This window comes from Zingiber officinale, chromosome 4B, assembly GCF_018446385.1.
Source record: "Zingiber officinale cultivar Zhangliang chromosome 4B, Zo_v1.1, whole genome shotgun sequence".
Lineage (NCBI taxonomy): Eukaryota > Viridiplantae > Streptophyta > Magnoliopsida > Zingiberales > Zingiberaceae > Zingiber > Zingiber officinale.
Window position 1 is genome coordinate 923877 of NC_055993.1, and position 14535 is coordinate 938411.

Sequence of the window (14535 nt, forward strand, 5' to 3'; positions counted from 1 at the left end):
CGTTATCCATGTCGTAGTATAGACAACTCTTATCATATAGTTGGATCGACAATGACATTTTCAATAATAAATACAACGTAATTAATAAAATTAATTAATCGATGAGAGGGACAAACATGCTTATAACATTAACAGAGTATTCATTAAATTGGTCTGCAGATGGATAAAGCTGGGAAGATTAAGTGGATAGGAAGCCAAGTCATTATGATGGGGGGAAGGTCCTGTCGTTTGAATCGAATTAGGTGGCCGGTCCGATTTAGTACTGGTGTCATAGGCATATGGACCGGTTGGATCGGGCCCATTCAAGCCAGACCATGTTATCGAGTGGTTCACACATCGCCGCTGTCTTGAGTTGGTGCACCGCACCCATCACACTGGCTATTTGATGTATTCAAATGGCACTTTTGGTTGTTCAATGATGGGTCTTCATCCAAATGTCTTTAAGTTAGAACTTTGTACGGATCCACCATTGACGGACGTTCTGAAGCGGTTACTTTCCGAGGATGATGATCTCAGTCAGCTATCTAGTGTTGTTATGAAGTTTGCTGTCTTAGCAAATAATGCCCACCTTAGACACAATTGATAATGCAATACTCAACTCCAGCTGACATTTTCACATGCTGGCTATAAGATTATTTCAGGAAAAGCATTTATGACAATATGGTTTCGACATGGTTACATGATCTAGTCATTTTACAAACTGATGGGAGAGTCAGTCAAGTCAATTATGGCCATGCTAACTGGATTCTTCTTGTGCTTATTCCAGCAAGAGCTTATTAAAAAGCTGGGTGGTGTTACAAGATTTATTACATCACCTTCAGAGGAAAGGACCTGTCTATTTGATGAACAGCTTCTTGGAGTAGAATCCAACACTAAACACTCGATGTCCTTTTGTTTGACAAGGCCGAAGAGGTCTTCAGTTGCGTCCACAGAGATTCTGCTCTCTTCTTGGCCCAGTTCAGGAGATTCAATTGAGCAGTATGATTCAGTTGTCTCAATTGGATTTCTAACACTGCTGAAACCCCTCCAAATCTTTGGATCATAACTAATCAATGACTCCTTGGAATTCATGACTTTCACATCATCAACTGGCTTTTCTTTGGCCTTTGGTGATCTAATAGAGCAAGATGGTGCCTCTGACTCCATGGACTCTCTGAAATGATCATCTTTCCTCCAGGGATCAGGAGGATGCCTGACTGTCATTTGTGCATGATTGCCTTCAACCTCCCAACATGCTGAGATTGAACTCTCTTTGCCATCATCTTCGTGGTAATCTTCTTCACTGCTATCGTCCAATATTGGACCTTTTATGTAGCAAGGAAGTTCGTCCATCACGCAGAAAATAGTTTTCATTTGCTTTGGTAATTTCGGGCAACCATCAATATACTTCATGTACTTCGTCGAAAAGAAGTTGACGGTGGCATTCAAGCTGATTCAAGGATGAACATTGTTTCTTTCTCAATTAGAGCCAGAAAAAGATTAGAAACTAAATGTTTAACTACTCGAGTCTTACTTCTCCCAAGCTGGAAGTGACAGCATAGTATAAGCAAGCTTGATCTTATTTGCTATCCCAGAGAGAGATTTAAAGCACGAAGCAGCTTTTCTAACAGCGAGGGATTCTGTCGGATGCTGCCAGGCCCATTCAAACTGCAAATGCATAGTTTGACAAGTTCTAATGACACACCTTATTGCTCAGGGAATTGCTTTGTTATGGTAATCTAATCATAATGTGAAGACAAAACATTCTATACATTTATCTCAAAAGATGGAGGTGCTAGAAAAGAAACCAATCATATACATTTTTCTTTTAAAAATTAGTTATAATTGTTTTTAATCCTAATAACTTGTTCTTGAAATATCCACTAAACACATCCTTACTGACCTTAATCAGAAAATTGCAATGTTGAAGCTCATAAGCTGAACAAAAGCAGTGAATTAAGTATTAGCCGAGGAGTATGAACCTGTAGAGCAGAAACATTCGAGGGAAAACCATAGATGCAAAGAGTCATCTCCCACGGACGCCCACGCTTCGTCCTCGTTGCTCCGCACCTTATCTCGCCATTGTGCTGCCTGATTCTCCTCCGAGGATTGACTGTAAACCTGAATTTTCGCGGAACGCAATTGGGAAGAAGTCATCTCGGTAGTTATCCACCAACAAGATAAACTCATCAGCAAGGAAAAAAAAAGAACTTTTCTTGAACCCCAAATGAGGAACAGTAAGCATGTTCCAGTAAAGAAACGCAATCCTCCATCAGAAATTCTCGCAACTGGGAAATCTTAAATTTTGGGGCTTTCTTTGAACCCATCAGATCGACTGAAGAGGGATTAAAAGCGAAGGGAAGTGAGACGACAGAGATTGAGAGAATGGAGTACCCGATGTAAGTGCGACTTTTGTGGCGAGGGCACAGGGAGGCCAGCAAATAGCAGGCAAAGAATCGCTTCCCCTCTTCCAATTCCTCCTCGCTCGCGTTCGCATCTCCATATTCTTCGCCGTCCTCCACCTCCGGCAGCGTCTTCTCGACAGCTTTCTCCTTGCCCTGCGTCGCCGTTCGACCCTTTCTGGATCTCATCCTCTCTCTCTCTCTCTCTCTCTCTCTCTCTCTCTAGGGTTTCGGAATCTGAACGATGTGACCGTTAAGAGGACCTTAGAGCGATGGGGCATCGACTGCGACGACGGAATGGGCGGTCGCGATCTTTGATAATTAAAACTGAACGGATCAGATTCAGTTTTCATCATAGTGTATTGTAAATGATTAAAGTGGGAATTGACGCTAAATTGGAGCAATTAATTAGAACCATGTGAGAATTATTGATAAGCATTGAATCCAACCCGTTTTAATTAGAATATTTATTTATTTATTTATTCACAAAAGATGATCACAAATGTGAATTTTGAGAAACAGATTTTAAGTATGGTATCAGAGGAAATTAATAGATGAGAAATGGAATATTGCGATGCAAATTAAATAATTGAACAGATTTTTTAAAAAAAAAAGAAAAGGTATTTTTTAAAAAAAAAAAACTATAATTTAAGAGTTTTCTATGGAGGTCGATATTCAAGTTTTATTTATATCGCTATATTAGAGTTTTATTCATTCTTTCTCATGCTAAAAAAGATCAGCAATAAATATTCCCATCTTAAATCATGAATACAATTCATTGAAAGTTGAGAAGTGTTTGTGATACATCTTGTAAAAAAACGAGTGAAGTCGTTATTTTAACGGCCCCTCAAGAACAGTCCCGTATGTTTTAGAAGGGCATAAATTACGGGGCTTATTCAGCCTTAACCAAATGAAAGAGGCACAAAGTGTTTGTGATATATCGATTTGACACAAAGAGAACATAGAAGAAAAAAAATTGAGAATAATAAAACAATCAGATATGTCTGGGAGTGCAATTAATCCTTTTAATATTGTTCAAATAATTACAAAGAAAATATATTAAACCTACTGAGGCAATTTCTTTTATTTGCTAATGGATTGTCTTAAGCCAAACAATGGAATATCATGCATGCAAACAAGAAACTCAATTTCTTACACAGATTGCAACTGATCTCTGACTAATTTTAGTTTAAAACACCTCAGATGACTTGAGGCATTTAGAAGCTCATAAAAGCTTTTGATTCAAATGTAAATCCATTTGATTACCTCTCATTCAAATGCAAAAATTGATGGAGAAATTCTAATATAGAAAAAACAGGATCATATTTGGAGCTGTTTTTCTAGCAAAAAGGTTTTCGATTGCCCTAATTTACTTGGATTCCGACAGCTGCTCATCACTGTGCTTGGCACTATCTGCCTTATCCTAACAGTCAAAAAGAACAATATGGCAATTCCAAACTACTTTTCTTGTTTTATCCAGAAAGATTTGTACATTGCCAGGATCATTAAAGACACCAAGCATCCACAAAGGCTTCATTGTTTGACTTCTTTTAATTGATGGGTAACAACTTTTCCTATAAGTGCAAGCTAAGTGGCAAGTGGTGGAATTGATTATATCAACTCACACCAAAGACTTAAAAATACAATACCAAGTCAAAGTTCAAGATAATAAATTATTACTACAAGTGCCAAATTATAGGTAAACTGATTAGTGCTTGCTTGAAGATTGTGGTGGCTAGCTAGGCATGCATTAGTCACCACAATGGACTAAAGAAACAATTAAAATCAAATTTCCAATATCACACACCTAAAAATCCAAATTTACTTTCAGCATCTTTTGGTTGGGCACTAAGAGTATTATGGGAAAATAAATTTGAAACACTTTCAGCAAAAGATAATCATTATAGGCGTTATCTTAGAAAATGCTCTTTGTAAAATCAAAAGAGAAATTTCCTTATTCTTCATATATGCTCAATCATCACAATCTTCATATATATAACACAACTCTGCTTGTGCAACATTTCAGTTTCAATTCCTTAAATCTATGGTGAAATGAACAAGTAGATGCTTTGTGTCATAAAATCAGCTATTGAATCTTAAATAGCCAATCCATGAAATTAAGAGCTTAACTTCACTGGACTATGGTTCCCATGGGAAAGTGTAATATGTAGTTTATCTCTAGAACCAGTATCACATTATTCAGAATTTAAGTTACTGCTATAGATTTGAACTAGAAGATGAGTTGTGTGCATTTCTTTGAGTAGATTAATCTGTCTGCATCCTAGTTTAGTTAGTGCTAAAGAACTTAGTAACAATCAGTAAACAAATCACTGACAGCTTCATTGTGCAGTGGTTTCGCTCTATCAACTTTAGACATCTCAACTTGAAGAATGGCGTTGTTTTAGCTACTGAAACACAAATTGAGATCGATAGAAAGTCTACAGGAGATTGTCTTATGCGCAATCTCTGTCTACAGATCCAACCAAACCACTACAGCTGAACAAATAAACCTCCAATAATAACTTCTGAAATGATGCTAATAGGATAACACAAACTTGAAATCACAAACTTTCGGTTGTAACAGAGATTGTTAGAGGACCATTTTGATACGGTAAACTTGAAATCAGTTGGCAACACACAAACTTTTTGATTCTTCAGATCATATACTTGAAATCAGATAACAACACACAGCAATGATACATTTTGAAATGATAGATTTAAGTAATGATTTGCTCCTTATTTTTTTTCAGATCAATCAGTTTGCAACACATAAACTTTGGGTCGTAAATGTAATAAAGACTGTTAAAGGACAGTTTTGATATGGTAAACAACATAACAAGTGTATATAATCCACATATTCCAATCTTTTCCTTTTCCTAACAAAGCGGGGAAAGAAAAATGATAAGATGCAGACGACAACCACCTGACCCCATGTAGACGACGATTAAGCGTTCTTCTCCTGGGCGGTAGCAGGAGCTATGATCCTCCACAGGTACCTCCCACTCGCCATATCGACGCATGTCCAGAAGACCGAGCAGATCGTCGAGCGCACCTGGTTCGCCCAAAACCATCATCAAAAAGGAATTTTGGAAACTAAAATTAGCAACATTGAAACAAAAAATGTGATCTTTAGGTGACCTTGTTGGAGAGGGTAAGCTTCTCTTTAGGGGGTTCTTCTTCCTGGGGCAGTTCGTTGAGGTCAGGCTGGGACTTGAGGTTTCTGAGGAGAAAGAAAGCAGCCAAAGTGGCCGAGAGAAAGATCAGAAGCACTCTCAGGGGGCACATTCCTCTTATTACTCCAGATCACTCCAAGCAGCTGCGCGGCGAACAAAGATCGAAGAACCGAGGAACTCCGATTGCAAAAGGAGAGATTTGGGGATGAATTAGGGAGAAGAAAAGAAAAGCGGAAGGTAGCCGCCTCCCAAAGGTAGCTCGCCTGTCTTTGTTGACTACTCTGGATAAGGGAAAACGACAATGCATCACATACCGCGCTATATAATGGAAAAGGATTGGAGCAGTCGGTGTATTTGGTGGCAGTAATTGTAGGATGGAAATAAATCGATTTTGGATCGGATTTTATTTTATTTTATTTTTTACCCATCTTTATATCCAATTTCACATTCTTATTCTTCCTACGTATTCAATATTTAACTTTATCCTTATTATTATCTACAATTTTTTATTTTTTTAAAAAAAATTATTCTAATAAACTTATGAATATTTATTAAATTCTTGTATACATTAATTTTGTTTATCTCGCTCTGTTTGGATCCATTGACAATTTTTCATAGAAAAAAAGTTGAAATACTTATTTATGGCCAAGTAAAAAGGTAAACTAATTTTTTTTTTAATCAAAACAGGTTAAAAAAAAATTCCCAATGAGTAGAATTTTCTTATATCTAAATTTAAAAATATTCATACTCAAATACTTAATTATTTAATCGAATTTAAAAATTTCCTCTATAACTTTCTCCATTCAAATCAGATGATATTATCATCCCTGAGTATTGAGTTTAAGGCGATTAAGATTTTTTTTAAACTAGTACAATTATTTATTAAGGAGAATTCTAAAATAAAGAGGTATTAACGTAATATATATTGAATATTGAACTAATTAAGAATATATATGAGGATATAACGACTAGAGTATAGACTTCATGATGAGTAACTAAAACATTTCTAATGAAGATAGAGTTATATTAATGATCAACTCTAAATCTCTATCTTTTTAATACTAATTATGGATGAATTCAATGCATATATTCAATATATAGTACCATGGTGCATGTTGTTTCGGATGATATTATTTCAGTAGATGAAACACCTGAAGGAGTAAATGCTAAACTAGAATTTTGACGGGAAATACTAGAAGGAAAATATTTCACGCTTAGTAGAATAAAGACTGAATATATGGAATTTAAGTTTATTAATATTAGATATAATGAGACAATTATTAAGATAGAAGATAACGAGTTATCTGAAATCGAGAGCTTTAAATATTTATGATTATTTTTTCAAAATAATGGAAGGATTGAGAGATATGTCTTACATAGAATTCAAACAGGATGATTGAAATAAAGGAGAGCATCGTGTGTTTTATGTGACTGTAAAATACCTCTAAAATTTACAGAAAAAATTCTACAAAATTACAGTTAGATTTGCTATGTTATATGGAGCTGAATGTTGAGCTATGATTTGAGTACATAAGCAGAAGATGAGAGTTGCAAAGATAATGATGTTAAGGTAGATGTGTGGGCACACGAGAATGGACAGAATAAAGAAATGAAAATATTAGAGAGAAAGTTAGAATTGCATCTATTGAGGGAAAACTCTGAGAAACACATTTAAGATGACACGAACATGTACTTAAACGATCAATAAATACTCTAGTTAGACAATGTGAAATTATGACAAACACGCATATCAAACGAGTAATAAGAAGATGAAAAAAACTTGGTTAGCAACAATAAAATAAGATAAAATTTATTTAAGTATAGATGTTGAGATAATTGAAAATTGAGCTTAATGGTGTAAAAAGATCTATATAGCCAACATGATCTATAGCGGGATAAGACTTGGTTGTTATTGTTGTTATATTACAAGTATTTAGTTCTTCGAACCAATTAATTTTGGAATGATCGATCTAACTTTATAAAAGTTTTTTATTGACCATTAAAGTAAATATATAAGTGCTCGAAATAGATGATCTTTCAATCTAAGTCATCGTATTGGTGGAAAATACTTTATAGTGCATTATAGATGAGAATTAAATCATGAGTACTTAAAAAATTGTATAAGTAATCTAAGTCAACACAAGAGGCATTAGTATCGATCCGGAAATGGGTTCTCGGCATTGGCCCTCCGACCTCAAGTCAATTTGCAAGTGGAAAATAGCAGAGAATGAGTGTCTACGCATACATCTCAAAGCGTCTCTGATACCCACCCGTTCGACAGGGACGACCGTTTATCTCGTAATCTTAAGTTGTCTACTTGGCCTGGCTCGCTCGAGATTTATTCGGGTCGTTTGTTTTCGACATTCAGAGCACAGGTCATGTCCGCGGATGAGTCAACATAGTTCAGTGCAATCTGGACCCTAGATTTGCACCCTGCGCACCCACACGTGAGAGAGAGTCTATCCCCATACATTTATTCACATCCTCAATGCATGTGAATCAAGATTAACCAACCAATATGTCATAAAACTCTCAATGTGGGACTAAAGTCTCGTTTACAATGAAACTTCTATTCTCTTCCACCTCTACTCCATTCACACATATTCAATATTTACTCATATCTCTTCTCCATTCACACATATTCAATATTTACTTCTATCTATTAATTTTGAAGAAAGAAGTTTTCTTCTAATTCGTTGATAAATGCACAATTTTTGTATATTTAAAAATTAATCTTCAAAATATTCATCCTATTAATTCAAAATATTCATATAAACATTCTTATTGTCTTATTGTTTCTCTAAGCTAACTGTGTTTCTGTAGTTGTATTTCTATAGTGGTGATTTTACAACTACCATAAACAACATATAGTCATTTGGTGAACTACCTTAGCATGCATAAAATGAAAGAAAAACTCTATAAAATTTATCAAATCTATTAATACTTTCAAAGAGTTTATATGAGTTATGTTCTTAAAAAAATATTTGGTAGATAAATTAGAGAAACTGTCCATCATCAAAAATGATAAAAATAAAAAATAAAAAAATAGACAGAATTCTAAATTCCTCTTTGTGGCTAACAATGAAGAAGAAAATCTTGCTAAACAACAGAATTCTTAGACCCATTTGTCTAAGATAATATGTCTTGTTCTAGTCTGGACATGGGCAGCACTCACTACTTACAATTGATGCTTCTATCTTATCCATCCTTAACGTCATGGGACTCAACTAGTTTTGACTATTCGTTCCGAGGAAATACAGTTGGTGGATTAAAGAAGAAAACAAGAACAAAGTCAACTATTCAAAATGAAAAACAACTCAATTGTTAATCTTAAATTGACTCTAGTTAGCATTAATTACCCAACTATTCAAACTTTAAGGCCAACATGAATTATATATCCCACCAGGTTGTCTCGATCGTACGTTAATCATAATAAAAGAATGCTGATATTAAAAATATTAAAATTTAAGAAAATTTTGTGATGGTCGAATTAGATTTAGAAGTTTCACATGATCAGTCATGAGCTGTAGGTTGATATAATAATAATAATACAACATTGGAGTTTTGATGCCACAAGTTAAACCAACTCTGATGGCGGATCAAAAGATCATTGCGGGTGGTTAGTTGATTAAAGGATGATAATTTTATTATAATAAGATAATGGGTTATTTATTAGTGGGAATATGTTCTGAGGAAAAAAAATTACTATCACTTTCTAATCATTTGATATGATATTTTTAAAAATATATATTGATTCTGTCCGAAAGTCTAAAGATAAAAAGTTACGGATGTGGCTCTCCCACTGACCGTTTGTAGACTCCGCTCTAACCTGCAACACATATGACGTCAATGCCGAGCCAGGGAAAGGGTCCCCGGCGTTGGCCCTCCGACACTCAAGTCAGTCACTGGCGATAAAGTATAAGACCGAGCAACAAGAACATTGAAGCACAAATAGTGAATATCACATACCTCCGATGATACTTGGATCCCCTTTTATATAGAGTTCTTGTAGCGCGTGTGCACATTCCCCAAGGCGAGCACGCTTCCCTAAGTTTTCCTTGAAAAAACTTGTCAGTAAAATGTCCATTACACAGTACCTTAACACGCCGAGCATATCTCTGAAGTGACAGTGGAAGCATCTGTCGTACGATCTTCTGGCTGTATATGCCTGACATCGGCGGCACTAACTCCAAAGGGATGTCGATGGATACCAGAGAGAGTATGCTGCTAGGTCGAGCGGGTTGGCCGCTCGGCCGTAACTTCGCTATTCCTGTATCTCGTCCGCTCGGCCGGAACTCGACCGTGCTTGTGACACGTCCGCTCGGTCGTATTTCACTATGTTTGTCGCGCCCTGTTGCCAGGCCGAGCGGGGTAGCCGCTCGGTAGAAGTTCTGCTCTACCAATGACAGGTCACTCGGCTCGGCTTCTGCACATCGTCTCCTCCATTGAGCGTCGGTCGTTTGACTCCTCCTCGTGTCGAAGGCGGTGGCAGATTGGGACCTTCTCCCTCCGGTGGAACATGATCGTCCGACCGATCGATGATATCTGAGTGTTGACTATCTTGAGTTTCACCTCCACCGTGACAGTTGTCTTCCGCGGGGTAGGGCCCCTCCTCATCACCACATTATATATATATATATACTTTCTCGGTAGATAATTTTTTAATGAGTAATGCTAAATGGTCAGAATTTGGCCACCCAGAATACATACATACATGTGTATGCATGAGTATTTTAGTTTTAGTAATATCATATGTATATATTAATTACATGCATGTACATATATGTATTATAATTGGTAGATAAAAATTTCTAGCTAGATAGATTCTGACCAACAAAATTTACTGTTTTTTTAATAAATAAGATAAAATTAAACTTTGATTTTTTTTTTTATTTTATTTTTAATGCTCGTTTACACATTGCATTGGCCATTTAAAAGCCCACTTTGCATTGTCGCAAGTTGGACCCATTGGATTGCTAATTGGGCCGAACTAGCAGGATGGGCGGAGAATTGAAATGGGTTCGCGAGTGGATAAATAAAATTTATTATTTTAATAGAATTAATATATCTAAAAATTATATATAAAAAATATTACAATAAAATATTTTAAGCATCCTCTGTGGTCCATCTTCTCAGGCTCAGTAAAATAAGTTCCAGTACCAATCAATGAAGTCATGGTTGTTGTTAGGGTTGTAAACAAGCCGAGCCGAGCCGAGCTTTGGGGTGTTCAAGCTTGTTTGATAAGATAACCGAGCCGAGCCGAGCCGAGCTTAAAATGAACCAAGCTTTTGAAATGAGTGTTCAAGCTTGGCTTGGTTTAATTTTTATGAGCTTGAGCTTGTTTAAAGCTTGGCTTGAGCTTGGTTCGTTTAGATGTTATCAAGCTCTCAATTCAAGCTTGGCTTGAGCTTGGTTTGAGCTTGGCTTGAGCTTGGTTTGAGCTTGGTTCGTTTAGATGTTATCAAGTTCTCAATTCAAGCTTGTTTGATTGTTTGAAACTTTTAATTGTTTGATTGGTTATTAAGATTGATAATTTAAATTTATTTATTTATTTTTTTATTTTATTATTTATTTATCATATTGAAAAGAGTTTTATTAATAAATATGGTTCGTGAACATTGTTCACGAACGTTGTTCACGAACATTGTTCACGAACATTGTTCACGAACGTTGTTCATGAACGTTGTTCACGAACATTAACGAGCTGAACACATATGTGTTCAAGCTTGTTTGTTTAACTTAACGAGCTGTTCAAGCTTGTTTGTTTAATTAATCTTATGTATATTGAACGAACATAAACAAGCTCTTACCAAGCCGAACACCAAGCTTGTTCACGAACGCTTGGTTCATTTACAGCCCTAGTTGTTGTGCAGATTCCGAAGTATCAATATAATATTTACACTAATTCTCACAAGCTTGCATTCTGTGTTAGCTTTTATTATTATTATTATTATTATTTCTAGTTTCCATCTCAAGGATTCTTTGTTCCCCTCTCGAGATTTGATTTCATGAGTTGAGATATTGATTAACTTCCTTCGATCCGATTGAAACTCCATTTTATTCAAGATAAAAGGGAAAAGAAAAGGAAATCAGAGCTAAACTCTAATGAACTATCTATCCATTCCACTGTAACTTAAATCAACCAAAATATGAAAGATTGTGGTCTCTGGCAATGGAGCTCGGAGAATTAATCGAACGGTAACCAGAAACACCGTCAAGGAGGTGAACGGCCGGCGGGGGAAGCACAGCGGGAGGCGGTGCAGCCACGTCCGGCGACGGACCGAGCAAGGCCGACGTCGGAATGACGACAACATTGTTAGCGGCGGCGGCGGCGGCGGCCTGTTGCCTATATTTATGCTTCAGGATCTCTGTTCTCACCGCCTTGAGCTCTGCTTCTAGAGCCTGCACCTGCTGCTGCAGCGCCGAGATCGCCCCCATGCACCCGTAGATCGGATCCCTCAGCCTCAGGTTCGCCTCGTACACGAGGCTGTTGGCGGCGTCCGCCCTCTGAGGCTCCGGCACCTCCTGTTTAATTTCCGACGTAGAAGAATTCAATACGCACAGAAAAAGGAGAAGAAAAGGAAAAAAATCAAGAGAGGATTGCATGCGACCGGCCGACCATCAGCATCTTGGAGACGTTGCTCGCGCCGAAGACTCTGTGGACGGAGGCGAACTTCTGGGGCTCTTGCGGGGAGAAGTAAGGCGAGAAAGGGCAGTCCTGCGCGCACCGCCGGCGGAGGAGCTTGCAGGCGGCGCAGGGGGTGATGGTGTTGAGGTTTGTCCCGGCCGCGCCTAGCTGCCGGCCGTTGAAAGCTCGGTCGGGGATGCTCGGGGCTTCAACTTCCCTCTTGACCTTCTCCCTGACCCAAAAACAAACATCAATTCCTTTAGGAAGAAAAGGTAATCTTAGATCGATCATAAAAATGTTCTCTCTTAATTATAATTAACAGAATATATAATTGTACCTTGGGGAGGACATTGAGGCATGCTCCTCTATGGGAGAAGAAGGATTGAATTAAGTAGATGAGGTCGTATCACGGAAAGAGAAATTAAACAATATTGATGAGCCAAGGAATTGGAGGAGGAAGATGCATGGAGAGTAGAAGCTTGGAGAAGAGGAAGAACAAATTTTTGGGATTGAGAGAGGAGGAGGAGGAAGGAAGAGGAGGTGCTTTAATTGTATTGTATATATTTTTCTCAACTCTCATGGCAGCGATTGCTTGCTTCTCACGTGGATCTCTCTCTTCTCCGAGATGTTGACTTCTGCAGGAGAGTGATCAAAAAACTAGGGGCAATAACAACGCAGGTTACAGTTGTGTTATCTCTGTGTGTGTATATAATTTTATAGAAACATTTCTTCTTTCTTTCGAACAGAATAAAAAAAGCATCTCGAGAAAAAGAGAAAAAGAGCAGGTCCAATAAAAGTCATTTAATGTGTTCTATAAAAAGATTTTAGGATTTTTTTTTAAATTATTCAAATGCAAATTTAGACGCATCTACATAGAGAGATCAAGGCTCTAATTAATTAACCTACTTCTATAAGCATGTTGTGAGGCTTTGAGTGTTCCCTCGGGATAAATAGTTTGTTAATTTATGGTGGTGTTGTCATTTTAAGATTTGGAGTAACTCTTGAGTGGAAGTACGGTGTCTGTCCATCTTATACGTTATTTAATTGCTCAAGGTTAATAGTCATTTGTGATTTATTTCTTTCGTGTTGGATGACTAAAATATTGGAGTGAGTGAATCGCCTTTTATCACCAATGTGAGGTTTTAACGAATGTACTAAGAGCATCTCCAATGCAAGGTTTTTAAAGAGGTTTATAAAATGGAAAAATTAAATAAAAAAGTTCTAACCATTATGGATGTAAGGTTTGAAGTTTGTTGTTAAAGAGCAGTAGTTAAATTTCAAAGCTATTTTTTTGTTGTTGAAATTGATGTAATATGCATGTAATCATGCCATTACATATTATAAAATGGAACACACAAAAATCATTTAAAGTTCTAACTATTGGAGATGTTTCAATAGGTTTTTAGAATGTTGATTGTGGCATGATGTGACATATTGAGATCGTAAAAAAACTTTTGTAAAACTCCAACTATTGGAGATGCCCTAAAGGTCAATTTACTTTTTCTCGAGGCTACGGTGTAGTGAAAGGGAGTCAAGTTGTCACCCAAGTATATACAATTTGATCTCTAATTACGGTGCATTTATAGAGATTTTTCTTTCAAATGGGGCATGCAACTACGAGATGTTAAGCTTTTGGATAGGGATGTAAATGAACAAAGCTGCTTATGAGCTATTCGAAACTCGATTTGATAAAAGTTCGTTTGAGCTCATTTAATGAGACTCGTTAAGATAAATAAATCAAGATCAAGCTTCACAGTACTCAGCTTGTTGGCTTGTGAACATGTTTGTTAGTAAACTCATGAATTAACTTTTAAATGAAAACAATAATAGTTTTAATATTAAATTTATAGATTTTATACTCTATTTATAAAAAATCTAGATAAATAAATTAAATTTATTTATTAGTATAAAATTATAAATTTTAATAAAAATATTATAATTTTCTCTAAATATATAATTTAGTTTTTAATGAATATTTAAATTTATAATTTATATTTATTAAGTTTGTTTAGACTCGATAAAATCTCGAATTTGCTCATGAGTCATGGATATATTCATTAAATAAAGCTCGAGTTCGACTCATTATAAATGAGCCAAACTCAAAGATTCAAGAATTTGGATCGGTTCAATTACACCCGTACTTTCGGGATGTCTATCTCAAATATTTCTTGATTTATCTTAGTGATCTATAAAAAATTTCTATGAAACTGAATCGACCAGGTTCAATATTTCCTGTTCAATATTTTGTTTGTGAGGCTTTGACGAACTGAAGGTCAATTTACTTTTCTAAATTGTAATTTGGCTCCAATACAATTTGATTCTATGGGCTAACTCTGATTAGAGTTGCATGGGC

General features: G+C 36.4%; 2 protein-coding genes across 2 annotated transcripts; both read right to left on the reverse strand.

Annotated features, from left to right (window-relative positions):
• Positions 1–583: 583 nt before the first annotated feature.
• LOC121974333 (structure-specific endonuclease subunit SLX1-like) lies at positions 584–2880 on the reverse strand. Its single transcript, XM_042525341.1, has 4 exons — positions 2374–2880; positions 1962–2100; positions 1514–1647; positions 584–1429 (listed from the first exon to the last, which is right to left on the reverse strand). The coding sequence occupies exons 1-4, from the start codon at positions 2568–2570 to the stop codon at positions 694–696; spliced, it is 1206 nt and encodes a 401-aa protein (XP_042381275.1). The 5' UTR covers positions 2571–2880; the 3' UTR covers positions 584–693.
• Positions 2881–11686: 8806 nt separating this feature from the next.
• On the reverse strand, positions 11687–12735 carry LOC121974335 (LOB domain-containing protein 15-like). The gene is made up of 3 exons (XM_042525344.1): positions 12520–12735; positions 12174–12414; positions 11687–12079 (listed from the first exon to the last, which is right to left on the reverse strand). Exons 1-3 carry the CDS (start codon positions 12531–12533, stop codon positions 11693–11695), a joined length of 642 nt encoding a protein of 213 aa, XP_042381278.1. The 5' UTR covers positions 12534–12735; the 3' UTR covers positions 11687–11692.
• Between the last annotated feature and the right edge of the window lie 1800 nt (positions 12736–14535).

Bases quoted from the DNA above. Each gene is read 5' to 3' on its own strand.
- LOC121974333 (XM_042525341.1), bottom strand. From the start codon at position 2,570: ATGAGATCCAGAAAGGGTCGAACGGCGACGCAGGGCAAGGAGAAAGCT. The intron at 1,648-1,961 runs GTTCATACTCCT...ATGCATTTGCAG, and splicing joins CGAATGTTTCTGCTCTACAG to TTTGAATGGGCCTGGCAGCA. The intron at 1,430-1,513 runs GTAAGACTCGAG...TCCTTGAATCAG, and splicing joins TCACTTCCAGCTTGGGAGAA to CTTGAATGCCACCGTCAACT.
- LOC121974335 (XM_042525344.1), bottom strand. The intron at 12,080-12,173 runs GTCGGCCGGTCG...GAAATTAAACAG, and splicing joins ACGTCTCCAAGATGCTGATG to GAGGTGCCGGAGCCTCAGAG.